This window comes from Pempheris klunzingeri, chromosome 10 (assembly GCF_042242105.1).
Source record: "Pempheris klunzingeri isolate RE-2024b chromosome 10, fPemKlu1.hap1, whole genome shotgun sequence".
In the NCBI taxonomy this organism is placed as follows: Eukaryota; Metazoa; Chordata; class Actinopteri; order Acropomatiformes; family Pempheridae; genus Pempheris; species Pempheris klunzingeri.
The window spans coordinates 1,383,576-1,410,864 of record NC_092021.1 but is presented as its reverse complement, the minus strand read 5'-3'; the positions used below and the strand labels follow the sequence as shown (position 1 = coordinate 1,410,864).

General features: G+C 43.0%; 2 protein-coding genes across 3 annotated transcripts; one reads left to right on the top strand and one right to left on the bottom strand.

The window, feature by feature from the left end:
• Positions 1-1,606: 1,606 nt before the first annotated feature.
• ccdc80 (coiled-coil domain containing 80) lies at positions 1,607-18,491 on the top strand. 2 transcript variants are annotated; one of them, XM_070838254.1, is made up of 10 exons: positions 1,607-2,315; positions 2,518-2,715; positions 3,496-3,992; positions 5,353-5,691; positions 6,820-6,976; positions 9,509-9,645; positions 10,935-11,086; positions 12,404-12,507; positions 16,720-16,803; positions 17,613-18,491. In XM_070838254.1, the coding sequence occupies exons 1-10, from the start codon at positions 1,622-1,624 to the stop codon at positions 17,933-17,935; spliced, it is 2,685 nt and encodes an 894-aa protein (XP_070694355.1). In that variant the 5' UTR covers positions 1,607-1,621; the 3' UTR covers positions 17,936-18,491. The 2 variants fall into 2 exon arrangements, with proteins under 2 accessions (XP_070694355.1, XP_070694354.1); XM_070838253.1 differs by having other exon boundaries at positions 3,493-3,992.
• A 696-nt stretch (positions 18,492-19,187) lies between these two features.
• On the bottom strand, positions 19,188-26,539 carry slc35a5 (solute carrier family 35 member A5). Its single transcript, XM_070838019.1, has 10 exons — positions 26,487-26,539; positions 25,137-25,293; positions 24,922-25,020; positions 24,695-24,828; positions 24,329-24,396; positions 22,299-22,478; positions 21,804-21,995; positions 21,587-21,714; positions 20,515-20,783; positions 19,188-20,012 (listed from the first exon to the last, which is right to left on the bottom strand). The coding sequence occupies exons 2-10, from the start codon at positions 25,261-25,263 to the stop codon at positions 19,944-19,946; spliced, it is 1,266 nt and encodes a 421-aa protein (XP_070694120.1). The 5' UTR covers positions 25,264-25,293; positions 26,487-26,539; the 3' UTR covers positions 19,188-19,943.
• Between the last annotated feature and the right edge of the window lie 750 nt (positions 26,540-27,289).

The window sequence follows — 27,289 nt, the reverse complement described above, 5'->3', positions numbered from 1 at the left end:
TGTTTTATGTTCTGAAATGCATTTAGGCTGAGGAAGGCGAACTGCAGGTGGATGGAGATTGTTTCATTGTTTTAGTGTTATTTTTTGGCGTCATATTACAAAAGCTTGGTTAGGATGTTATTTCCAGATGCCTCAAATCCAGTTATTACATCTCACCACTGACAAATGTCACTTGCGGAACCTTTGGTGAAAACTGAGAAAAGATTAAAGAACAGCGATGAAACTGCTATAAAAATATACCATGTGGTTGTTGCGTCACAGAATACATTGTGTACAGGCAAAGAGAAGTGAGGTGAATGTGTTGTGTGGCAGTGGCACACACTGCAGCTACAGTGGATGTGGCTCAGACTTAGTGGTTTGCTTTTTTTTCTTACTTAGGCCTTAATTACAAGTCAAACTAGGAAACTGTCATAGAGGAAATAGAAAGAGTCTGATTTGGGCCGTCATAAAAGACCAAAGAGTCACTGCAATTATGTTCTTTTGGCAATAAACATGTAAAGACGGCATTCATTTTTGCTTTTTCTTGCTGTAAACAGTCAGGAGAGCAGTAAATGGATGGTCAGCCTCTAAGTTTAAACATACACCAGCACTGTGTTTCACTCTGAATCATCTATTTCTATGCACCAAAAGAAGGAGCACTCTGGAAGTAGATGGGAAAACGGGCCAAACGGAGAAAATCATGGTGGATAATGATGCGCTTTGGGGGCGTTTCTCTATTAGCTATAAAGGAGGAACTTGACACTGTGTTTGACTGTGGTCATTTCTCTTCCCAGTGTTTTGGCCAGTAGAGGGGAAGCGTGTCTTACTTTTCCTCCATATTTTAAAATGTTCTCTTAGTCAGCTTAGTCAGTCATACATTGTGCTTCAGTGAAACCTCACACTATCCCAGCGCAGAGGACTTTGGTGCTCTGGCATTTCCAGTGAAGTTGTTGTTGCAGACTGAGCTGGATACCGACATTCCCCGGGCAGGTCCTGCCATTGCGTCGCCAAGAGTCCGGAGGCTGAGGTTTGCGCGGACATTTCTGGGAAAGCCTCCAAAGTTCCGTTTTGCCAAGGAGAACCTGGGAAGAGGCACAGCGCAGGTTTCCAGCGAGGCTCAGACTCGCTCAGGAGACCGTCTCACAGTTTGTTGGAAGTGCTCGAGGATTCGGTGGATAAATTAAGTTGTTAGGCTGTAAAAGAGTGCGCGTGGGTGTATTTTGGAGATGTGACGTGGTCCAAAAGTTTTTCTCCGCGAGACTTCTTTCATTTTGAGGAATTATTTCAGACTTTTGGATGTTTGTTTGTTTAACAGACAATATCTCCTGATCTCCTGGGATCATACTTGAAAACGGAAGTGTTGCTGAGATGAAGTTGTGGGTCTAACTGTTTACGCGCAGCCAACTCTTATTTGCCTTGTGTGTCATAGAAGGAGCAGACAGTGAAGTGGATTTCCTCAGCACAAGGCATGCTCTGAAACACATCACTGACACACTATTAAGAGCTGATCCTGCACACTGTATGTCTTCATATGGAATAAACTGATAACCACAAATGCACTAAAGACGCGCCTGGAAAACGGCTCCACCACTGGATCTTTATTTGTCCAGCCTACGTTTTTTTTTCCTGACATTTCGCCAGAATGCGGAAGACTTTTGTTCTCATTTTGGCTCTGATATATCTGCTAACCTGGACAGGAGACGCCGACAAACAGACTCACCTTAGGCGGATGCACTTGCAAAGACGCGCAAGACTGGGACGTACCCAGCTGGGCGCAAGGGACAAGGAGCGCCTCGTCGGACGTATGCGCCCCGGGTTTGGTTCGGCAATCTCGGTGCACAGCTCCAGAAAGGAGGAAGATGTGCAGGCTGACGAAGGTGCTCCAGTTTCCGCCAGGGCAGGGGCTGTGCAGGGCAAGAGAGCAGGGGGTCCGGGTTTAATGCCAAGGAGAGGACTGGTCGGACAGATTGGTTTATCCCGTCAGCCGGACATGCTGCAAGACCTGGGCACCCCAGGAGCGAGAGCCAGGATCGCCCGGATGCCCAGCAGCGCCGGGTCACCAAACCTCCTCGCCAGTTTCGCAGGGAAGAACCGCGTGCTGGTCATCTCGGCGCCTCACGAGTCAGACGGCTACTACCGACTCATGATGTCTCTCCTGAAACCAGATGTGTACTGTGAGCTCGCCGAGCGGCACGTCCACCAAATTGTCATGTTTCATCAGGAGGGAGAGATGGGGGGCAAGGTGAGGAGGATCACTACGGAGGGGAAGGTGATGGAGGAGCCGCTGGACACGGCACTTATACCCAGACTCATGAGCTTCCTCAAACTGGAGAAAGGTAGGGAGTGGGCTTAGGTTGTGAAGGAGGTGAGAGCACTGTGATGCATGTTTGATTTTGTATTTGGGGTAATAACTTAATAAATAACCAACCTGAGCTCATATGGGGCAGCACACACCTCACATCACAGCAGGAGGAAAACTTGACAGAAAATCTGACACCTTTTGAATGTAGCTCTGATCAGTGATGGTGTGACCTGCAGGCAAGTTTGGGATGGTGCTGCTGAAGAAGACCCTGCAGGTGGAGGAGAGGTACCCCTACCCCGTGAGGCTGGAGGCCATGTATGAAGTGATCGACCAGTCGCCCATGAGGAAGCTGGAGAAGCTCCGACAGAAGGGTTTCGTCCAGAAGTGTAGAGGAGCAGGTGTGGAGGGTCAAGTGGAGGAGGGCACACTCACAGGTGAGAGACTTCTTAATAATTCTGACAGGGGGAGGCCACACGTCCTACCATTTAAAGGGTCATTTTATACAAATCTTGCAGATTTTGATATCATTTGATTAGATTTTGAGAAATATATCTGCGACGTTTGCCTTCACTCCAATATCGTGGCAATGAATGTACTTTTTTTTATTTGTTGTTCTCACAGGAATGAAAATTCCTGTTTAAAAATATCCAACATCAACATTTCTCTCCAGAAAGATTAGTGTTTCCCCAGTTCTCAACATTATACACAGAGCACTCTGACAACGGGTTTCACAGGGAGTTATGGTGGCAGTATTCCTGGAAATAAATGCAAAAAAATGATCAGCATGGCCCGATATCACTGGAGGAGAGGCGATAAAATTAGTTTTTATGTCATTTTGAGACAATCACCACTTTTGTACTTGTCTTAGACATATTCTTATTGAGACTTTTCACATGTATTATATGTTTTTTACGACATGTTTTTGTGTGTGTGGACACCAGGAATGGCCATCCGAATAAAGTATAAACCATGATCCCATTCCAAAAGGTGAAAAGAATACTGCTCTGATTAAGCATGCCACTTGGAATTTAAAAATAAATGGAATGGAAATGTTCATTCTAAAATGAGTTTTGCCCCACTAATATAAGGTAAACTTTATTGGACAAATGTTATGCTGTTGAATCTAGTGTTTCAAGGTACCTTCTCACAAAATTGGAGAATATTGGTGTCAAAGATCTGAATCTATTATCTGTCTTTCTGTGTGTGAGGAGCAGTGGATACACCAGTAGAAAGAAAACCGTGGAAGAAGATTCCAAGAAAGCCGACAACAACAACCATGGCTGCCACAACCACCACCACAACAACTACACGACCAACCACAGCAACTACCACCACAACAACAACCACAACCCGGCCCACCACCATCACCACCACCACCACCACCACCACCAGAGCAACAACTACCACCAAACCCACCACCACCACCACCACCAGAAGAACCACCACAAAACGACCCACCACCACCACTACTACCACCCAGAGACCAACCAGAGCCCACACCACAGCCCTGTGGCTCCCAGCCCCCAGAACCACTGCTGATCCTTACTACTACAGCCGCAGAGAGAAGGAGAGATACCTGGCCAGAACCACCCCAGCTGGAGATAACCGCACTGACAAGGACAGCAGAGATCCACACAGTCGCAAGCTGATACCGGCAACACATAAACCGTCAAAGATCAAACCCACCAAGAAGAAGAACGGGGCAGAGAAGGTTAGTTAATGAAATGTACTTCTGTGTATAGGTACACTTGTTTGCATTTGACTGCACATTTTGTTTGGTGTGGCGTGTTTGGGTCTGGGGCTTCATGTTATACAGGCTACTTGTGGAAAACATCACAACTAAAATAATACTTAAATTAGCTGTGGAGATGTATATATGATTATATACTGTGGATGATAATCTATCTGTGTCTATCTGTGACTTTGACAGTTGCTACTGGATGTTTTAGTGTGTGTGTGTGTTTTTAATGTTTTCTTGTGCATTGTTTGAAACACTGTATTATCGCTTTCTTCGCCAAGGGCTGCCTCGAAAAAGAGATTTTGTAATCTCACCTGGTTAACGAAAGGTTTAATAATACATTTAGAAAACGAATAAGTGCAGGGGTCACCATGCAGTGCACTTTCCCTGACATGATTTGTCTTTAGATTGTGTGTTGATGTGTCCCTAGGTAATAGAATTTACTTCACCTATTCAGCCATGATGTATGATGTAAAACTGTAAAATTGAAAATAAGCATACGGCAGCTTACACATGTTGAGTAGAGAAACGTGCGTAGAGTTTTTAGAGCTTCTGGAACAGACCTTTTCAATTGAAGCCCTAACTCTGATGGATGTGTGGCTATTTTCTGATAATACTAAACGCCAAAATTAACTACTGTTTGCCTCTCTTTTTGTGTGTAAGGGGTTTTTATCTTTTTATTATTTGCCAGGAAAGGTTTATGATACAATGGGTCCTGAAACATTTTTATGTATAATAAAATGTATCAACATAAAGTGTTGCAGACAGGTAGCATGGTGGTGCCGTGGTTAGTACTGCTGCCTCACAGCAGTTAGCAGTTTGAACCTTGAGCCTTTCTGAGTTTGCATGTCTGCCATGTGCTTCAATCAATCAATCAATCTTTATTTATATAGCTCTAATTCATAACAGCATTAGCTCAAGCTAATGCTTTACATAAAGAGCAGGTCTGGACCAAACTCTTTAATTAAGAGAGAGCAGCCTGATCCAGCCCTAAACTAAAGGCTTTATCACTAAGGAAGGTTTTTAGTCTACTCTTAAATGTAGAGAGGGTGTCTGCTCCCTGAACCCAGACTGGAAGGAGGTTCCACAGGAGAGGAGCCTGATAGCTGAAAGCTCTGGCTCCATCACTACTTTAGAGGACTTTAGGAACCACCAGTAGACCTGCAGTCTGAGAGCACAGTGCTCTAGTGGGGTAGTACGGTACCGCCTCTCGCCCAATTTCAGCTGGAATTGGCTCCGGCCCCCCCATGACCCTTCAGGATGTGGTATAGACAATGAATGGATGGGTGTTTGAGACAATTACTCAGCTAATGACATGTATTTTTCTACGCAGGTGTTGACTAATGAATACGAGGACAAGTATGAACCTAGCAAACCAACAGTCAGTGATCCGTTGGAGGAAGAAACCTTCACCGACATCAGTCCCACCAAGAAGGTCAAAGGCAAGCATGATAAGCACGACAAAAAGAAGAAAAAGAATGACAAGGCTGCCAAGAAAGCAGAGAGGAGAGGAGGAAAGACGGGCAAGATTGGAGGAAAGAAAAATGGAAAGAAGCCTTCAAAGTACCCTGAGAAAGAGGACTACCCGAAACCCACCAAAAGGCCAACGCCTCCTCCAAAGGGATCTCTGAACTCCTTCCTGGACTACTTTGAGAGCAGGAGGCGGCTGCTGGTGAGAGCATGACATAACTTAAGAGGCTCACCACCTCTCACACCTGACAGGTCTCAGATATTAGTGCACAGTTACAGTGTCTTTATTAAACTGCTCTTTTCTACCAACTGCCAACACATACACATACACACCAGTATTAAAGGAACAGCTAAACATTTTGGGACATTTCTAGACAAGAGTTCATGAGAAGATCAATACCACTCTCATGTGACTATTTAATGTAAGACAACGGTCAGCTTAGCTTAGCATAACTCCTGGAGTCGGGGAAACAAGGGCCTGGCTCTGGCCACAGAACAAAATCTACCTTCAAGCACCTGTAAAACTCACTAATTAACACTTTATATCTTGCCAGTCACAGTCATTTCCTGCCAAGCAACCCAGCACAGAGTCCATGAAGACAGGAAATAGTCCAGGCACATAACCGTCCGTAAAACCACAACATGTTTTCTTTACACTTCAATTTTTGTACCGATTAAACAGATCAGATATGATGCGTTAATTATTGAGCTTGAGCGTTGCTGATAGGTGGATTTTGTTATCTTTGGACAGAGCCAGGCTAGCTCATCCCCCCTACTTCCAGTTATTATGCTAAGCTCAGCTAAGCAGCAGCTGGCTGTAGCTTTATATTTCTCTTATAGACACAAGAGTGGCAACAATCTTCTCATCTAACTCATCAAACAGCATCCTGCAGCACGTGATCTACACTATACTGCAACTCCAATGAGTTATGTAAGCCAAAAAAAGCTCATCATCTGGAGAAGTAACCTATTGCTGATTTATTTTTTACCAGTCAACAAATTGGTAAACACCTCTGTGCTTCAGGGCAGCAAATCATTGACTTGTTTTCCCCTTATGCATTCTATTATGTCAGTAGGGGTAAGGTATGTGTAGCAGCCATCCTCAAGCTTTCTGCAGGCTGCACAGCTATGTGCTAACAGACTGTGAGTCTTGCAACCAGTATAGATTCTTATCACAGCAGTGCTGTAGGCAGGCAGGTTAATGTAAACACCACCTCTGCAGCCCACTGCGTATGTGGATTTAGAAATGTTGAACTGTATGTGTGTGTGTGTGTGTGTGTGTGTGTGTTTTCATTGCATATACATGACACTCTAACCCTCCCCCCCCCAGATGATTACGTCCCCCAGTGAGGAGAACAGTATGTATGTTCAGCAGAGGGATGAGTACCTGGAGTCTGTGTGTGAAATGGCCATCAGGAAAGTCTCCATCATCACTATTTTTGGCTCCCTGACCAACTCCACCATGAAAATTGACCACTACCAGCTGGGTAAGCAGTGCCCACATGCAGAGCTTGCACATATTTTCACTTCTCTCATCGTGGCAGGGAAAGGTTCAAAAGGCGTTTGTTTGTAACTCATGTAGCTCGTGCAGTAGATGACTGGCAGTTCTCTCACAATCCAGTGCTAATCCATCCAGCGCTGCCGTCTGGTCGGGCAAATGTGTTCCTCAGCTGGGCTGTCATGGGTCCTTGCAGTTGCTGAGTCATGCACCAACTGTAAATGATCATTAGATGATTTTCATTTTGTGTTTTCCTATTTTTATTGATAGTTTTGGAACTGTCCTACCTGCACATATATGAGAAATAAACTTGCACACTTTGAACCATTTTTATTCCTGGGACTAGTAGCCAGTTGTAATCTTTACCACATTCTTGTCGACTGTGCCCTTCTCTGCTCTCCTTTAAATAGTAAAATAAACAATATCATAAGCAGTGTCAGGTATTCTATCCTCTTTCTCCACCGTAGAATATCCTGCATCGCTTTAGTAATTCAGTGGAAGCACTTTTTAAAACTGTTATTTCTTAGAGAAAGGTTTAATTGTATTTTTGCCACATAGCAGATTTTATTCTTGTTTGAGACTCAGTAGTAGTCAGTGAATTGTGAACACAGAGATGCGTCACAGTTTCACTACATGACACAATACTGTTGCTACTTAAGGTACAGTCGGTTCAGTGGAAACTTTATTGTGTGAATGTTCTCCATACAGAGATATGTGTCTCCTGCCACGTCTGCTGTCCTGTCGTTGTTTTGCCTTCCTTTCCTGATGTCAAACAGCTCCAAGTACATTCAGAATGAGCACCGACTCTGCCAAAGTCACAGTGCAGGTGACTTTGGAGTCATAAAATCATGGATTCTGCACTCTGTGTTGATGTGCATGTTATCCTGTGGTTTTTACTCCCTAAGTAACACTACTTTTATATTACTCTCATTGTATTTTTAGTAATGACACAGGAGTGTGTGGGTTTTCTTATGAGATCAGCTCAGCAGCTGTTAAAGTACTGGGGCCTGTGTCATATGTACTGTATCAGGGGAAGTGGGGGCACCACTGTCACAATACATACCTTCCTAGTGTATCATCCTAAACGAGGGGGTAAGTCTGCCTCTTCTGGAGCTGATGTGTAAGCTAGAGACAGCTTATTCATCACACCCACACACACACACACACACACACACACACTAAAGGCAATTATGACAGCTTTTTAAAATCTCCCTTTTGAATAAACTGCTAATAGCTGCTTGTTCAGAGGGAAGAAGCAAAACCATTGCTGTTTTTATAAGACGTGCTGTGCCATTTGTGCTTGGCAGCCACTCATATTTTGAGACATTTTATTGCTGTCTCAAACTCGAGGTTTTGGTTAGTGCATGTTAACGTCAGGACCTGAAAACCCACTTTGTAAAACTTTATTAGTCTGTCACCTCGCATGACAACGAGGTTTTATCCAGAAGGAATGCTGGAAAAAGTGCAGAGTGTCGTCACCCGCCCCCACCCATAGTCGGACTCGGTTACACTTTTGTTCCACTTATTGGCCAGAGGGTCAGTGTATGTGTGTGTGTGTGTGTGTGCGTGTGTGTGTGTGTGTGTGTGTGTGTGTGTGTGTGTGTGTGTGTGTGTGTGTGCGGGTGGGTGGGTGGGTGGGTGGGTGGGTGTTTGTGTGTATGTGAGCATGTGCTGTATACAAACAACTGATTCTTTCAGTGCTGCCCCTCCCTCAGTTTAGGGTGACCTCACAGTGTTGGTAGCAGCATGTGTTGTATTTAGACCATGTTCTGTGTGTTCAGTCTGAATCTTTGTCTGCAGGCTTTGGGTTTGTACTGGGGTTTTCCAGATTTGAGTGCTCATGACACAGTACAGAGTGGGTGAACCAACCACTGAACAACACTGTTCTGTTATCTGTGTGTGTGTGTGTGTGTTGGGCACACATGCATGGAGGTATGGTGATTAAAGCCTTGTTCTTTGGCCCATATAAATGTCAGCTACAGTATATTTCTAAGGCATCTGACGCCGACAGATCTTAGTGAATAAAAGCTGCTCTTTGTCAAGTTTTCCCAGATTCCCACCGCATGTTTCCATTCTGCTCTTCGGAGTCGACTGTACTCATGTCACAAGCGTTTTTCAAAGCAACATTGTTTGCAATGGAAAAGACATTTTGCTTTTAATGTTTCACACTGTGCGTTATGGTTTATTTGATGGGAAAATGTGTTATTGCAGTTGTACATCATTTTACATGAAGCTGTTCAACAGCAGCCTCATAAACAAAAAGTTTGTTAGATTTACATTTTCACCATTTTTTGGAGATAAATATTAAGCAAAAGCTGAGATGTCAAAAGTCGTTACATCTCATATGTTCTTATGTTTAAGTGTCACAGGTTTTACCTAATATGCTGCATTGCAGAAGCATTTTCTTTGCAAGAAGCATAAAAAACAAAACCTGCTGTTACTTGACCCTCACAATCAAAATGTGAAGTGACAAATATAAACTAGCTCACTTTATCTCACCACTGTCTCTTTTTTTCTCCAGAAAACGACAAACCTATGAAGGGTCTTCGTCAGGAGGACCTGGTGAACCAGGACCTGATCACAGAGCTGAGGAAAGAGTTCAGCATGACACACGATGACTTCTACATGGTTCTCACCGACACTGACATGAGAGTCAAGGTACGGATTCGCTCTCTGGACAGAATATGTTGAGGCTCATACAGTCCCTGAATTTAGAAGAAAAAAGTGGTGCATCCAGCCCCCCCTCCAATCATTAAAAAGTGCCTATCTTACCACATAATTACATCCACTTTTACTCTAGTGCCATTGTCAAATCCATTATCAAAGCAAACATGAATGACATTCCCATCACAATCTCTATTGTATCTGTACGTCTCTCTTGTCATTCTGACCACTCAAAGCACAAGCTGCAAGGCTGAGCATGTTAGTATCGTCACTGTGAGCATCTCAACATGCTTATATTCACATCTAGCTCAAAGTACATGCTGTAAATCAGTTGAACTGGACCAATGCAGGATAATGGAGTAATGCAAACAAGGCACAAAGTCTCACTGGGTATACTGTGATACTGTGAGGCAAGAGGTGGGGCAGTTAAAGGTTCAGTTTATTTCTGCTTTATTCATGGCACTGCTGTCGGTATGTTAGTCTTCCCTCTCTGTTTACAAGTTCACCTCCCATCTGCCCAATACTTTCATCTTCTCCTCCTCTCTGAAGGTGAACTGACCTGTCCTTGTATTGCCAACAAGCTGCCTTCACTAAAACACTGTTTTAATTCACACAACATGACATTTGCCCAACACCTGTTTGTGTGTGTGTGTGTGTGTGTGTGTGTGTGTGTGTGTGTGTGTGTGTGTGTGTGTGTGTGTGTGTGTGTGCGTATGCCAGGGTAATTCAGCCGGCTGTTTTTGGACAGATTCATCAAAGAGGCCAGTGTTCACCTCTGTGTAGACAGAGGCAGAGACAGGAAAGTCTGTGAACGTATGAGGATGTTGGTGTAGGTATGAGACAGAAAGTGGCAGAGAGAGCAGAGTGGGGAGAGGCTTGAAAGAGTGAGAAGGTTTCAGCAGATCCCAAAGGCCGTGTGAGAGTGGGTTAATGCCTGTGTTAGATTTTCATGCTGAGATTGTCTAGCATTTCGTAAATTCAATGGAATCCTGTGTTATGTTTAAACGATAGCCCTTGTGCAGATTCCCAGAAGTTATTATGAAGAATGCTTGTGATGTGGCAAAAGCTACACCACGTCTACTGACATGTTCCAAAACTTCACTTCACTGTATTAGAAACAGTTTCACCATTGTTTTAAGCAATGGAATGCTATTTTGACATTCTCTGTGTTGTTGCCGGAGTTTCTTCCAAGGTATGTTGATGGTTTAATCCATTGGCTTCACTACGTTTTGAATCAACCTTCGGGAGAATATGATTTGTTCTTGTTGATGTTCCTTTGCCAGCAATCCTACGAGGTTCCCATTGCCATGAAGGCTGTATTTGACTACGTTGACACATTTTCTTCCCGCATCCGAGAGATGGAACAGCAGAAGAGAGATGGAGTTGTCTGTAAGAAAGAGGACAAGCCCAGATCATTGGAGAACTTCCTCTCCAGGTAAAGGTGCTTCCAAAGGTTTTAAATACACTACCTGACCAAAAGTATGTGGACACTCAAATAGGACACACGTGGCTTTAACATGCTGCTGTAACAATTCAATTCAATTCAATTCAATTCAATTTATTTTGTATAGCCCAATATCACAACAGAGTGTCTCACAGTGCTTTACAAAGTTCACTGAAATAAACAAGAAGTGTAAGCGAGCAAACAATCTAATAAAGAGTCCAGCAGTCGATGAGGCAAATGGATCAGTCCGGTGGATCAGTCCGGTGGATCAGTCCGAGGCATCACCTGCCCTTTATGACCCTCCTTCTTCGGGAAGGAAAAACAGTGTGCTCCTCTGGGAGGGCTCCCCAAGATTTTGGAGCCTGGCTGCAGAGATTTGCTCCCCTCTGGCCACAAGCATTAGTGAGGTCGACCAACACTGTTGGGAGATCATAACACCTGGCTGGCAGGTCCAGTTCTTCCCAAAGTTGTTGGATGAGGTTGAGATCAGAGCAATGCCACACCAAACTCAGAAAACCATGTTTTTATTGAACTGACTTTGTTCATGTCAGAATTGTTATGTTTGATGATTTCCTGTTGCCAAGTTAAAAGCACAGTATTGTCTGAAATATTGTTGATGCAACAAGTTTGTTGCAAAATTGAAATTTACCCAAACCATGGGAAAAAAAGGTGTATAAGTATATCCATATAGTATTTCTCTTAACATGTATAAAAACCACTACTCACCACCTGGAAGGACGTTCTGTGTATGAATGTCTCTACACCATTTCACTAAATCTGTTAGACTGAAAAACTGCATCTCCTTGAATCACAGATATCGTCTTTGTTATGTGTTAATGTTTTGCTGAGGAGTTGGTAGTCAAACTTGTTGGGTGTTCTCAGCAGGCTGTTTCCATTTTCATCAATAGATGTTGCTTTGCTCAATAATCTGGGCCATAATTTATGGTGTTTTACAAGCAGCATGTGGCAAATTGCGGCAGCCTGTTTGTGTGTGTTCCACCGATATTAAAAGTTGGATAAGTTGCACCCCTGCCGTACCTCGAAGGCTTAATCACTGCAATCACATATTTTCCTGAGATGTCTAAACTAGACACGCGCTCTTTTGTAACTATGGAGACCTTAAATTCCAGCTCCACATCAGTGGAGATATGGCAGGTTTCTGACCATAATTTGGGGTTTTCACCCTCTGACAGTAATAGTATGGGAATATGTTAGTGTACAAGCACATACTCCTTGTCTTAGCACAGAGCTTTCACTGCTGCACCAAAGTACCACTTAAATTCAGGCTAAAACTTTCTGTAATTGTAGGTTTCGTTGGAGACGTCGCCTGTTCATCATCTCTGCTCCCACTGACGAGGAGTGGGCCTATCAGCAGCAGCTGTACGCCCTGACCAGCCAAGCATGCAACCTTGGTGAGTCACTCTTAAACTAATCTGTGACTTGCCAATTAACTCATTTCCCTGAGGTCAGGAAAGGAGCTTTAAGAAAACAATGCTTTTTTTGCACTCACTTTGAATATTATTTAGAAATAGGTATTAGAGACATGACACTGCTGCTACCCCAATGCAATGGGTGTGCATTAAAGTGACAATAACTGATTTTTTCCAGGCATGAAACCTAATGTCTCCTGCAGGGGGCAGTTTAGTTCAAATTTGTTCCAAGTCATTCCCTCATTTTCTGCCATGTCTCAACGTTCAAATGTTGAACTAAAAGCATAAAACTTCTCAAAAGTATTTTTAAAAGTACCACCTTTTAATTTGGAGCAACATTAGCATTCAATCTGAGTCGTGTTTCAGGCCACATGGAAAATGCAAGTCCAACATTCAGCCTCTTCTTAGCTCTGTTTTTGGTCTCTACCAACTCGTGAGGGAAACATCTGGCTCTTTAGCTGCTAAATGCTCCGCTGAGTTCACCAGCTCGCCTCTAACTGTCTGCACAGTGCGTACACAGTGTACAGTGGGTTTTTAAAGCTTTTTTGCAGAAAAAAACTGCCTGTTGCGGTTGAACTAATGATGCCACGAGAACCCAAGACACTAAATTTGCAGGCTGAAAAACCAAAACAATAACTTACATGATGCTATGAAGCCCCATAGAGCCCAAGGGAATTACAAAACTGGGGGACAATTCTCTATGCGTTCATCACTTCGGACGATGAAGCCCTTTCACATGCATGTGGTTTGGTTTGTCTGTGTGTCTGTTAAATTCAGAGCTTCACTTACAGGACTCACGGCTCATGGCTGAGGTGCAGGGGAAAGAAGGAATGAGGCAGGACTGTATTACTGTGTAGCGTCTCGTTAAGGTGAAGTGATGAGGTGTGATTTGGGATTTCTGGCACAAGTAGTCATGTGGTCCATTGTTACTGTGCCAACACTGATCACAGCTGCTTTAATTTGTGCGATTTTAAGCACAGAAGAAATTACAGCAGGAATTCCATTCACCATATTGCACTGCATCTCAGAAAAGGATATCAAAACATCTACAATCAATATTTGAAACAGTCTACTTGGCTAGACACCTCTAGAGCTGTTAAAGAATACATTTCTGCGTGATTAGAGTGAACTGACCCTTTAAAAAGGATTTGCTCTTATTTTGATATTATGGTGTGGTTTTTGCTGATAAGTACGCACTCAGTCAGTGTGGCCATGGACTGTCCTTTCTGTGTGTGCTCAGCCAGAGTGGCTCCGCTCGTGCTGACTGCTCTTGCTGTGCTCCAAACTATTTCCTGTTGCCGCCGCCAGAAACAAGCAAACAAAAAGAAAGCTTAACTTCCAAGGACAAACCTACATGCGAGAAAGTGAGCATAGGCTAATTTACCTTTGTCCACAAATGATGAGGATGGGGATGTTTAGCCTGCAGAAAATGTCTTGAATTATTATTTCACGTGTAGTTGCATATGTTGCAACTGAGCAAATTCTAATAATTCATCTGTTTTTCGAATGTAATGTTTATTCTATGTGATTTGCAGCTAAATGTCTGATATTCCATGATGACCTTAACTTAACCCAGGCATGCATCCTGTCATTGTCTGCCAAAGGATTAGTTGGAGCACTTATCAGTAACTTAATCACATGCAGGAGTTGATTACATTATGGAAGGTTTTTGTTTACTGCAGCCCTGCACACATTCTCAGCACCTGTTTGTGTGTGTGTGTGTGTGTGTGCACTGTGTGTGTTTGTGCATGTGAGCACAGAGGGATGTGCAGAGGGATCCCAGATGACAGAACTGGCAAAGGGCTGTTCTGTTCTGTCTGGAGCTAACAAGATATTTTCCTTCCCTTCAGCCTGCCAGTTAGTCAACTTTTCCACAGTTACTTAAATGTTATTACTTAATATCAAAACTTTGCAAATCTCAACACCACGACGTGTTTGACAGACTTATGGGAGATAAATGTAAACTTTAAAAAGCCAACAGTGAACGTCATTTCTCAGCAAAACCAAATAAATGCTGCCATGTTGTATTTCTCCACACTTGAACTTCATGTTCCAGTCGTGTTTATATGAATTCAAGATTTCTGGCCGAAAAACCAAAACAATGACTTAGAAAATGCTATGAAACCCCACAGAGCCCAAGGGAATTACAAAACTGGGGGACATCACTTCGGAGGTGGGTGGTGTGTGTGTGTGTGTGTGTGTAAATCAAATATTAAATTCAGAGCTTCACTTACAGGAGGCTTCCAGGCTCATGGCTGAGGTGCAGGGGAAAGAAGGAATGAGGCAGGACTGTATTTCTGTATAGTGATGACACCTGAGGGCCGTCTCATTTTCAGGCAGGAGTATTTGTTTTGTTCCCTCTGTCTCTGAGGTGTGATTTGGGATTCCTGGCACAAGTAGTCATGTGGTCCATTGTTACTGTGCCAACACTGATCACAGCTGCTTTAATTTGTGCGATTTTAAGCACAGAAGAAATTACACTTGAATACCTTAACATACACAGCACAGCAGGAATTCCATTCACCATATTGCATTGGGATCTCGGAAAAGGATCTTCAAATTCAAAATTTTTAAATTCAAGTCAGAAAGTCAAGATTTCTGACATTTCTCCCTGGCTCTTGCTTCGTTCCCTAGCGCTCCTTCAAAAAGCCTTAGATATCGCTCCCTTCAAAGCCACCAGACTGTATGGACAAAAATGATTATTGCGTGGCTTTAGTATTTTAAATGGTCAATTTTGATTTCAACAAAATATTTTTTGTAACACATACGAACACAAGCAAATCAAACACTCAGAGTAGCAGTAGACCAGGAACTCATTTGGTCTTTGAAAAAAAATATTGTTTTTGTCAATGGAGTTGGTGGCTTTGAAGAGAGTGCTGTAACGGCTATTCCTGGTTAAAGAGGGATCTTCCAGGTCTGCCTCTGTAGGGATCCTTTCCATAATGTTGTCAGACACTTAGAGTAACAATCTGAGCCTGTCAGTGGAAAAAACGAACTTTCAGTGGACCTACTTTGACGGGCACACTTGCCCAAAGATTAGATTACAGCCATTGTAGCCTCTTTGCAGCCTGTCACTGAGGGGGGAACTGCAGGACTAATTCCAAAACTCTTTGTAAGTGCTAGTAAATTCAAACCCAAAATATGCTCAAATAGGGCCCTGGTTTAAAGTTATCCTCGGCTAATAAATTGTTCATCACCAGTGCTTGTTGTGTCTTTGTAGCTCAGTCTTTACATTGCTTGTGTATTTCCGTAAAAAGAGACGCAGACCACAAGTTGTAATGTCAGTACATGTCAGAGTAACTCCTCCACTGGCCTGTTAAGCCTGGTTCACCTCTGACCACATCCAGCAACACTAAGGAGTGTGACTGGGTCAACAGTGATGTCATAGGGTCCTGAAGTACATCTGTACATTACTGCAGCAAGGGGAGAAGTTAAACCACTAACGTCAGCAAAAACCAGATTTTCAGGGTTGTAAAGTGACTTTTTGATAATGCTCTGTGGCTCTGTAACACAAGCTATTGGTCAAACAGTCAGCTGGAGGGTTTTTCCAGCACCAGCTAAGGGCATTTTTATAACCTGGCAACCATAAAAGTTTTCTTATTAATGGTATAATAAATATTGACTTATAAAGCATTTACAACTGATTTATTAACCTTAAAAAGCCATCAAGTGTTGCATATACAGTAAATGACTGTTGAAATATGTCACATTAGAAAGTGGTACTCATCCATGACATGAGTATGTAGGTTAGCACACTGATTTTCCATATTAGTGAGTCTGGTGACTGAAGAAAAAAGCTCGTCTTGCTTATCAGCAGGCGCAGACCGGGCTCTGTGAGGACTTTTTCCCCTCATGTGTTGCTCTTGGCTGGGTTGGCACCCAGGGCTGCTCCCTCCCTCCCTGTTGCAGACAAAGGCCTGTCCTGCTGACTGGGCCGTAGGCCTGAGAGGTTTGATCCTGGTATTCAGCACTTGGCTCTCACCAAGTAAAGCCTGCGTTCTCCTGTGTTTAATGTGGGCTTTCTCGCTTCAGAGGAAACAGCTTTTTGGCAGGACTCTCTGGACCACCACGTTCTCCTCCCTTCGGCGTTTACAGACACGATGTTCCTGTTTGAAGTCTGCCTTTTCGCTGTTAGATTTCTGCTTCTCTCTGATGTGTGTTGTCTATGTGGTTTTTGTTGCCATGGTGACACAGGTCTGCGGCACATCGCCGTTCTGAAGTTGGTCGGCACAGAGGCACCGGATATGGGCGGAGTCTTGGAACTCTATCCTATCAACGGTAAGACCTCTCATACTCATACATACCTATAGTTTTTCCTGTCATTGTCTCCTAATGCACGACGTTTGCTTATGTGGGAAATCGTGAATCCTTAATTTTGAATTCCTGAATCGCTGGGTCTCTCTAATATTACAAATATATATTAGAATATAATATTGGGCTATGTAAATAAAGAATGACCGACATTCACTTGTTTCACTCAAAAACAGCAACTGTCTTTTATCATGCTCCAAGTCAAAAACCTTCCCCCAGATCTGCCCTCCTTATGCAAAACCAGAATCCCTGTCAATCCTCAAATCCCCATGTACACATCAGTGTTTCTGTAGCCCACATCTCATCAGTAAGCCACCATGTGGTGGAGAGAATTTAAGCCTTCAGGTCAACTTCCTATCCCATATTCCACCATATCCCCAGAGGACATGATGGAATGCGTTGTTCTGGAGAAGACTCACCATCCAACCTCACAGCTGCACAACCATGTGTGCTGCTACTGTGACAGGGGACTCGACATCAGAACATACATTATTTATTTAATTCAATATGACCTGGCAGACCATGAGGACTCCTAACAAGGCGTTGACTTTACTGGGATAAAAGAAAGGGAGTCAGGCTTTTGCAGGACTGTAGAAACAGGTGTTGTTGCCAGTGGACTGATGTTGTTGAACTTTGGCATTTGAGCCCAGCACATGGAGATACAGTAAATATCTAACAATTCTGCAAAGAAGAAAATTCCTGTACTGTTGTACTGCTGTAAAAATAATATTTGTCTTAAATACTTAATTCCTAACCTGAATTTCTGCTCCATCCAGGGAGTGCTACAGTGGAGCGTGAGGGGCTGTCTGGCATCCTGGTGAAGGACATGAGGAACTACTTCCAGATCAGCCCAGAATACTTCTCTATGCTGCTGGTAGGGAAGGACGGCAACGTTAAGTCCTGGTACCCTTCACCCATGTGGTCCATGGCTATCATCTATGACCTGGTAGACTCTATGCAGCTACGCAGACAGGAGATGGCCATCCAGCAGTCACTGGGTATGCGCTGCCCCGAGGATGAGTATGGTGGCTACGGCTACCATCAGCATGGCTACGAACACGGTTACCAAGATGGCTATCACCAGGGCTACGGATACTAACTCCCCCTCCTCCTTTCACCCGTAACCTTTTATAATCTTTCCCACCCATCCTCCACCAGGCAGTTGGCTCAGATGGAGCGAGGTCCTTGAATGTTTTGTAGCACTTAGCGAAAGCCTCACACCTGTTGCTTTCACCTATCCAGTTCTTTGATATAAATAGCATAGTATGCTGCAAGTAATGGTAATTTGCAAGGACCTTTAATCAGAGCTGGTTAGCCATAAATGCGTAGATGAGCCTGGAGGTTCAGGGATCTGTTGCGTACTTAGTTTTTGTTGTAAGGATTTGTCATTTCCACCTTCAAAAGAGTGTTTTGCACGTTATTATATTCTCCGTCTCCTTCACTTGCCTTCCAGGATAAATTTACACATTCATGTTATCTGCACAGACCTTTATTTTGTAGATAATGGGCTAAAGACATAAGACATATATGTATTTATTGGACATCTGTTGCATTTGAGGTGCAGCTATCAAGTATTTTATGAAACGAAGCTGACACATTATTTCGCTTTTGTAAAGTTTCTTTTGCTATACGTTGTTTTTTATTTATACTCTGTTGTGCTATATGACAAATAAAGATGTGTTTACTACCAACAGTCTCTGAATTGCTTGCTGTACACAGCATATCGATAGTCGCCAGCAAAGTTTCAGTCAAAGCATACACAAGGATCTTTGAAGCTACATCTCCTCCTAGTGGCCCAATAAGAAGATGAAGGGGAATACTGCTGCTTGGCAGTGTATTTTAGTGGTGATTCAGTAATTAATACAGCAGGAGTAAAATAGAAATGATAAACATGGCTAAAATCCTCCTCAATTTCACAGTCCCCTCATTGGATCCATTATTAAAAGCTCATGTTGTGCAGCCAAGAATTGATCAGTGCCATTGAATTTAGTTTTCGTCCAGTTTCTGAACTTAAAACGTGCTAAAGTCATCTTAAACATGCAGAGAGTTATGCACAAGACATCTAGAATTTGTATTTCAGTGTAACGTCCTGGGCATTCATATTTTCATGTTTCAATAAACATGTTGTATAAAACAGGACACTCCAGGGGAACATACAGTTGTAAGACAACGAGGTTCATCATGTATTTCCTAACTGCACTTTTCTTCATCTTTCTTCATGGTCCATCCTCACCCTCCATCACTTTTCATGCACGATCATTCTTTTCTTTCTCCACCTCCCATTCCATTACTTTATCATTTGTCCCCATCCCTTTTGATCAAAGCTTATATTATAAACTTAATAGACAAAATTAAAGTAGTTTACCTGCAGTTTATTTCAGTTCATACATGTTCAAATGTCATGGCACAAACAAGAATCTTTCATAGTATTCACAATTATAATACATCAAGCACAGCTGGCAAAGAGGAAAGTAAGACGCAAGAGCCAGTTATTTGTGTTGTCACATATTCAGGCCAACTGGTCTATTGTATCAATGCTCATGGTTCCCGTTCACGTTTAGAAAAAACAGTGTGAGCAGAAAAATAGAAAACCCTGCGCACTGTAATGGAAACAACAGTCCTACTGTGTGTGTAAGTGCCTGGTAATGTATCATTTACAATTACATGGTCATTCTTTACTCCCACATTGTTTAAGCATTGACAACAGATTGAAGGAGCACCTCGTTTACATTGTGCCAACAACAATAAAAAAATAGCATAAAGCCTTATACAATCATAAAACTGTCCGCCATGTGGCTGCTGGTCATTTCACTTCAATCACCTGCAAGCAACAGGAATCATTGGAGGAAATAAGATATCCACAAAACCCTTTTGTTCCCACACGGCAAATAAAGTGACAATTATTTCCCAGTACGTACACCGACGTATTACCGTACTAATACACAGACAGGCACAGTTCAAAATATACACAAAAACCTTCATTATCACAAGTCCAACAACACTGTTCACCCGCTGACAGCCATTCAGACAGATGCTTTGACAGACAGACTCTGTGACCATGCTGTCTGTAAGGGGAAAATCTTCAGTGGATGAGCGATAAGTCGGTACTACAAAGACTCCTCCTCAGATTCACTGTCTGTGTTGGGCTTTGCCAGGAGCTCCAGCTCCTCACCATCCTACGACAGAGAACACACAAAGAACAAATCACAACACATGAAGAGTGCAATCCAGTGGACACAAAAGTACTAACAACATTAACATTTTCATATCATCACTGAACAACAACAAGTGTCCAGGCTGTGCACTGGTCATGGAAACACCCTCAAAGCCCTACTAACTCCAGGACAGTGTCCCCGTAGAGCCCCCATAGACATCTGTTTTGTTTAATAGTTTCCCCTTTCAAAATCCAATAGACTACATTGATCTAACAAAATTATGGGAGGTTAGGCACCAGCATGGGTCTGAATGCTGTCTTCATAGCAGAGAATCAGGTTTCCTCCTGCACTGAAGAAATCACATTATAGAGTAATGGGAGCCAAGTTTCCTACAGAGGACTTGGTATGTGTGTGGGAGGAGAGGAAGGGGCTTTATGTGGGGGTTAGATCAGTGATGCTGTGTGAAAAAAAAAAGTGTGGGCTTGTATGCGTGACTAGTGAAGATCTGTGGTTTGCTCCCTACCCCTCTGGACCTCTCGAACACCTCTCCATTTATGACTCGCAGTTTTTCCTGCTGCAGACTGTATTCCAGGTCTTTGGGCCGGCTGGCGTTGTAGATGAAAATGGCAAGCAAGACCGTGGGAGCCTGCAGGAAGAAGTCCAGCGAAGGGCGGAAGTCGAAGAGAAAGGGGGACAGGGCCGTAACCAGAACAGTGTTAATCTGTCCTGTCAGGACATGGAACATGTTGTCTCTGAATTTCAAGATGAAGGCCACAGATAAACCTAGGGCAGCTGAGGAGAAGAAAGAGGAAGGTGTGAGTTTTTCAAACACACACTTTAAACTTTCCTAAAGAAGTCTCATTCTTCTTGGCTACCTTTTGGCAAGAGATCGAATGAGCATATTTCCCAAAATGTTCTACTATTCCTTTGATCATTTTGGTGGCCAAAACTTAACCATGGGGCAGCAGATCAGAAAACGCACACTACTTTTGAAGATTCATCTACCACAGGGTTATTCAACTAAAACTCAAAAAGGTCCAGTCAGAGAAAATGTATAAGAGCAAAGGTCCAGAAGATCATAATGTCTAACTTGAGTTAGTGTGATATATGTTGATGTAGCCTAGTAGTTGTATCAACGTCTGCATCAATAACTGACTGTCAAATCAAATAAATTCAGTAAGATTCAAAAACATTTGGACAATATTCATATTTAACAGATACATAATACTGTAGATGGGTAGAACGTTCTCGTCTCATTAAATAAAAGAAAATAAATAACAGTTTTTGAATAACTGTACGTCTTAAAATAAAGCTCATAACTTGAGATAAATAAAGTTTAGCAGCAGCTTTTCGTCTGTCCCCTCGCCTCTTAACTTTAGTCTGCATGCAGAGCGGAGATGTTTAGCGCCTGGAATGCTTCTTTGGAACTTCTTTGGCTGAGTAGCTTCACGTGGGATGGCTTAACTCGAATGCAGTTGGTCTGTGCGTTTCCTGATGTGCTCAACCAATGCAGTAAACACTAGAAAAGCTGCGCCGGTTGGAATAGAAGCGTCTCGTCGAATTTAAAATCCCCTTATAATTTATTGATAACTCACCAGTGACCAGCACCAGACCCAAGGAGTAGATGTTATGTCCATGGAGGAGGCCACAGTGCATGGTGAGGCCTCGTGCCTCGCTGCTGAGCCCAAGGGTCAGACCATTACACACTACACCAAAGGCGTACCTACAAAACCATACAGCAAAGGATCAAGATTAAAACAGAGGAAGTGAATTTAGTCACATTATTTTTTTCCATGATAAATTGCCTCTCACAGTTTAGTGTTCTGGATGAAAATGCTCTCAGTGAGCTGGTCTCCTTCTTTGAGGATCTTCTCGTTATAGATGTTGGCCATGGCGGAGATGAAGCACTGGAGGAGGAGCAGGATGTGACCCACTCCAAGGGATCGAAGCTTCCCCACTATCCTGTCCCTCCAGGCCTGCCCGGGCACCCACGATGTACTGGCACTGCGGTGGCAGAAAAGATGTGAACAAGGGAAAACAAAATAACAGAAGTGACTGGCATTTCTTCCAAAATGAGCCAGAAAACAGGCTTTGAAAGACACAAGTCTCACTACAGCCTGCAAAGGCATTTAATTATAGTATTGCTTAACAACTGCATCAAAGCCTGAAAGATAGGTATTGGATGTTTTATCCGATAAGGCAAAATAATTTTCACTATATTGCCTTAAAATTGCACCGCTGAACCAGTGGAGCACTCTTTTCAGTATTTCATCTCCTGTTAATGTACCTCTGCATTCATCATGTTACCTGCTGTTCCTCATCTCTTCCAGCAGCTGTAGGCAGGAGTTGGAGGGGGTGGACAGGGGGTTCGAGTGGACACCTGGCAGAGCTATGGCGTTTTGGCTGCCCCCTGATCCCATCGTCAAGGAAACAATGGACAGGAAGAGGATGACTAATGCTGCCCACTGAACCCAAGACAGGCGCCTCCTGAAGGAAAAGGTGAAGAATTTTCGCTTTATGTGGGTTTGACAGAGCTGTCGTTTGTGTCAAAACCTCAATATTTCCAATAGTATCAAACATGCAGAATGACACAGAAATTGTATGAGATGATGCACAAGGAGACTAATGTGATGAACCTATGTGAGACTCTGGTTTATTATGGCATCGGAACAAGTACATTATAATCAGTAATACTACAGTGTGGTAAAGACAAACAATCACTTCAAGACTGGGAAGGAAAACCCAAGTAAAATGTAAACACAAAAAAGGACAAAAAGGGACGGAAAAGTAACACAATGTAAACGTGGAACGAGATAAAAGTATATAGTATATAAGTTGTGCTCATAAGTTTCCATACTCCGGCAGAATTTGTGAAATATTGGCCATTTTTTGGAAAATATGAGAAAACTTTTCTTTTATTTAGAGATAGTGGTCAGGTGAAGCCATTTATTATCACATAGTTATGCGTCCCCTTTTTAAATCAGAATGATAACTGAAACGGCCCCGATCAAAAGTTTACATCCCCCTGAATGTTTGGCCTGATAATATTCACACAGGTTGACACACACACACACACGTTGAAATGGCTACTAGGGGTTAAGTGTCGACGCTTGTGACTTGTTTGATTGTAATTAGAGTCTGTGTATAAATGTGAGTCAGTGAGTTTCTTAGCTCTGGACAGAGCCCTGCACACACTGAGGCATGGGGAAAGCAAAAGAACTGTCCAGGGACCTGCGAGAAAAGGTAGTTGAACTCTATAAATCAGGAAAAGGATATAAAAAGATATCCAAAGATTTGAAAATGCCAATTAGTAGTGTTCAAACTCTGATAAAGAAGTGGAAAATGAGCGGTTCTGTTGATACCAAGCCACTGTCAGCTAGACCAACAAAGATTTCAGCCACAACTGCCAGGAAAATTGTTCGGGATGCAAAGAAAAACCCAGAAGCAGATTTCAAGATGCACAATAAGGATAGGTACTTCAACAAAAATGGGCTGCGCGGTCAAGTTGCCAGTAAAAGTTGCCTGTTACCGCGCCAACGCCACAAAACAGCCTGCTTACAATATGCCAAACAGCACCTAGACGAGCCTCAAAGCTTCTGGAACAAAGTCATTTGGAGGGATGAGACCAAAATGCATGTTATCAGAAAATATTGGAGGACAATTTGCATTCATCAGCCCGGAAGCTGTGCATGGGACACACTTGGACTTTCCAACATGACAATGATCCAAAACACAAAGCCAAGTCTGCCCTTCAGTGGCTACAGCAGACAGTTCTGGAGGGGCCATCAGTCTCCTGACCTCAATATCATCGAGCCACTTTGGGAATATACCTCAAATGTGCAGTTCATGTAAGACAGCCCGAGGATTTACGGGACCCGGAGGCTTTTCGCCAAGAGGAATGGGCAGTTTTACCACCTGAGAAAGTAAAGGGCCTCATCCACAACTATCACAAAAGACTGCAAGCTGTCATCGATGCTAAAGGGGGCATCACAGTATTAAGAGCTAAGGGTATGCAAACTTTTGAACGGGGACCAGCTCATTATTTTCTTTATTGCTATGTTTTGTTTAATTTCCCCCCGGGGATCAATAAAGTATTTCTTTCTTTCTATCTATCTAATGATTGTGCTATTCTGTGATGCCTGATAGTGGAATGTGAGAAACATGAAACATGTTTTGCATGATCACTCATGTTTTCTTTAAAGAATGGTGCACAGCTTACAAATTCTGCCAGGGTATGTAAACTTAGGAGCACAACTGTAAGTAAGTGCATGCATTAAGTATATCCATTACTCTGTAGAGAAACAGAACATGACAGAGTTGTCATTTGAGCCACTTACTTTAGAACAATTCTGAAGAGTACAGCTGTCGTCAGGATGACAAAGTTGGAGAACAACACTGCCATGGCCTGGGGACAAGAGGAAGAACAGCTGGTTTGGAGATAAAACAGCAGAGAGATAGCATAACACAGTGACTGCATCACGTCTTCGGACAGGACATTTTGTAAAAGCTGGTATGATATGAGGGTAACATCAACATTAAGATAACATTTTTCACCAGATTCCAACAAAGGTTTCATAGAGTTACCAATAGGGTGCAGTTAATGGAGGTTGAATAATTGGAATCTAAGGAAAGCCCCCATGGAAATCTAACACACAATATGTCCTACATGTGTCATACAACTAAAAAATGAAGTCTTAACTAACAGGCTGCAGGTAAGTCATCACATAGAAGATGATGAGATTGTCGAGAAAGTAGAGGAAAGCAGGGACAGCCCACTTCAGGGAAGAGAGGAAGGAAGAGCTGGAGGAGCAGCCCAGCTCTCTGCATGATCGTCCCTCTGAAGAAAGAGACAAAATGAACAAATAAATATTCCTTACCAACACACACACACACACAAACAGACCGAGACAGCTGTGACTTCAATGTTTACCTCGGACTATCACCCTGACCGACATAACCAGACAGAAGACCAGTTTGAGCGCCTCAGCAAGCAGATTGACAGATGCTGGAAGGAAGTCATACTTGTTCTCTGCAAGTTGACAAACAAAGAGACAGTCAAGGAGATGCCAAACCTTCTATAGAAAACATAAAAAAAAGCAATACAATCATTTCATGACATGTTACAAATCATTGTCAGTCAGTCACCAGCGTTGGCAGAGAATTTGAGCAGCAGGATGCGACTGGTCCCCATGGTTACAAAGCCCAGGCCTAGGGCCAGAGTGTAGGCTGACGAGCGGGAGCATAACCTGGGGCAGGAATGGCAGCACACCATGGCTAGGACTGGAAACGGATGCCGTCAAACCTGCCGTAGCACAATAAAAACACACTGGTGCTCAGAATCTAAGGAACCATGAGTTTCACTATCCATATTGCGAAGGAAGTGGTGAGACAGGTGTATCTCCATCCAACAGCACTTAGATCAACAGGGTCAACAACCACAAACAATCTTCAGTTAGAGTTTGGTAGGATGTGGAGGTGAATCAGCACCTGTCAGCGCAGAAAACATATGGGTAAAAGAAGCATAAATTAATTTGAATCATGCTGTATGAGCTGTGCAGATAAATGTGGTGCGACTCTTTGAATGGGATTTATACCGTGATTGTCCTTGTTGGGTAAACGTATCCTTCAAGGGCTTATCTATGAAAACCTACCTACTAAGGAGCAACCAATAGGTTGAGAAAACCTCAGTTGAGGGGTTTGAAATTTAAAAGTTTCCCCAGGAACCAATTGTGGATTTTTTACATCTCCATTATGGAGCCTTAAACATTTATCTTATCACAGTAAGAAGATTTGCAGGACCAGTGACTGCTTTACTGCAATTGTTCAGTTCATGGCGACAACGAGCTTTAACTTAACTATAAAAACATCCAGGTGAACATTGAACATCTTCTCTATTCATCAGGTATCACTATCAGGTAACACTGCAGATGCTCTGGTCTGACCTCCTGGCTGATCAGACACATGGGGGCTTCAAACAGTGGCAACAAGCAGGCAGGCACAGAAACCAGAGCCCTTGTTAAGGTCTTTACTTCCTCTAAGTTACTGTTTAGTGGACAACAGCTCCAGCGTTTTGCTAAAATCACACCAGGACTAGACGACTGGACATACATGTCACTTCATGTCACTGTATACTGAATATCTGGGGGTTTGGACAGATGGTCAGACAAACAGGGCTAATCACCAAACAATAACAAAAGAGAGATGAACCGACATTAGCAGTTATTGAGCCACTCTCTTCCAGTGCTCTAAAATGCTGATAGTATTCCCCACCAAAGTTACGTTTTTGTCAGGGGTGAAAGTTAGTCAGAATTGAAGAAGTGGACCAAACGAGCTACTGAGTGTGTAATGTTGGGAGCTAGCATCATTAGCATCACAGCCGCCATGTTTCTGCGAATAAACACCTCCAACTAAAGCAGCGCGCCTGTTCTTTAAATAAAAGTCTTCCATGTGTATTTGTATAACATGTGAAAGTGAGACAGTCTTTGCGAGACTTACGTGCAACTCTCCTTTCCTTCGAGACATAGCTGGTGCATTGTATCGAGTCAGACAGCCCTTTGCTCTTCCTGGTTAATGCGCGCAGTGCGCATGCGTATCGGTACAGGTGCCGTGCTGACGTAGTCCTGCAAGGCCTGCTGGTCCAGTACTCCTCTACTAAATGCCAGACAGAAATATTTACTAGTACTTTTCACTCTGCTATATTAATTTGACAGTTATAGTTACTACTTAGGGAAATTTATGTCCACAAGCTATGATCAACTTATAAAACGGATTGCTATAAACTACTCAGTAGAATATAAAGTAGTTCAAACTGGCTCCACATTAGGCAACAGTACAACACTGCTTATTATTAAAGATTAATTTCACCCACACGGTGTGCCTGTCCTTAGCGTCTGCATCAGTGGTGTGAGGCCAGCGTGTTTTTAACACCTGTCAAAACAAGGTTGGACGCACTCTTTAATGCACCAGTATTATTAATGCAGTATAGAATATATGATAATAAAGGCCATGCTTTAAACAGCAGTTAAAATGTACAGGGAGGACACTGTGTCTTCTTGGCACCAGTTAGGAGTCTTTCTGCTGTGTTTTGGATGAACTGCTGGTGAGATATGGCTGACAGCTGACTCCTACTTCCTTACTCTTAATCGTGAAGGAGAGGGATGTTTTAATAGTTTTAAAAAAACTTGGAACACTCATCCCCACTGTATTTTTTTGGAGGTTTTGGGAATAAGCACAGCCCTCGGGGATGACTCACAGCAAAGCACATGACGTTTCAGTTACAAGAGAGAGAAAAAAAATGT

Coding starts and splice junctions, on each gene's coding strand:
- ccdc80 (XM_070838253.1), top strand. CDS start 1,622: ATGCGGAAGACTTTTGTTCTCATTTTGGCTCTGATATATCTGCTAACC. Junction 11,087..12,403: donor TTGGAGAACTTCCTCTCCAG/GTAAAGGTGCTT, acceptor CTGTAATTGTAG/GTTTCGTTGGAGACGTCGCC. Junction 12,508..16,719: donor CAGCCAAGCATGCAACCTTG/GTGAGTCACTCT, acceptor ATGGTGACACAG/GTCTGCGGCACATCGCCGTT.
- slc35a5 (XM_070838019.1), bottom strand. CDS start 25,263: ATGGTGTGCTGCCATTCCTGCCCCAGGTTATGCTCCCGCTCGTCAGCC. Junction 22,479..24,328: donor CTCTTCAGAATTGTTCTAAA/GTAAGTGGCTCA, acceptor CTTTTCCTTCAG/GAGGCGCCTGTCTTGGGTTC. Junction 21,996..22,298: donor GAAGAGATGAGGAACAGCAG/GTAACATGATGA, acceptor CTGCCACCGCAG/TGCCAGTACATCGTGGGTGC.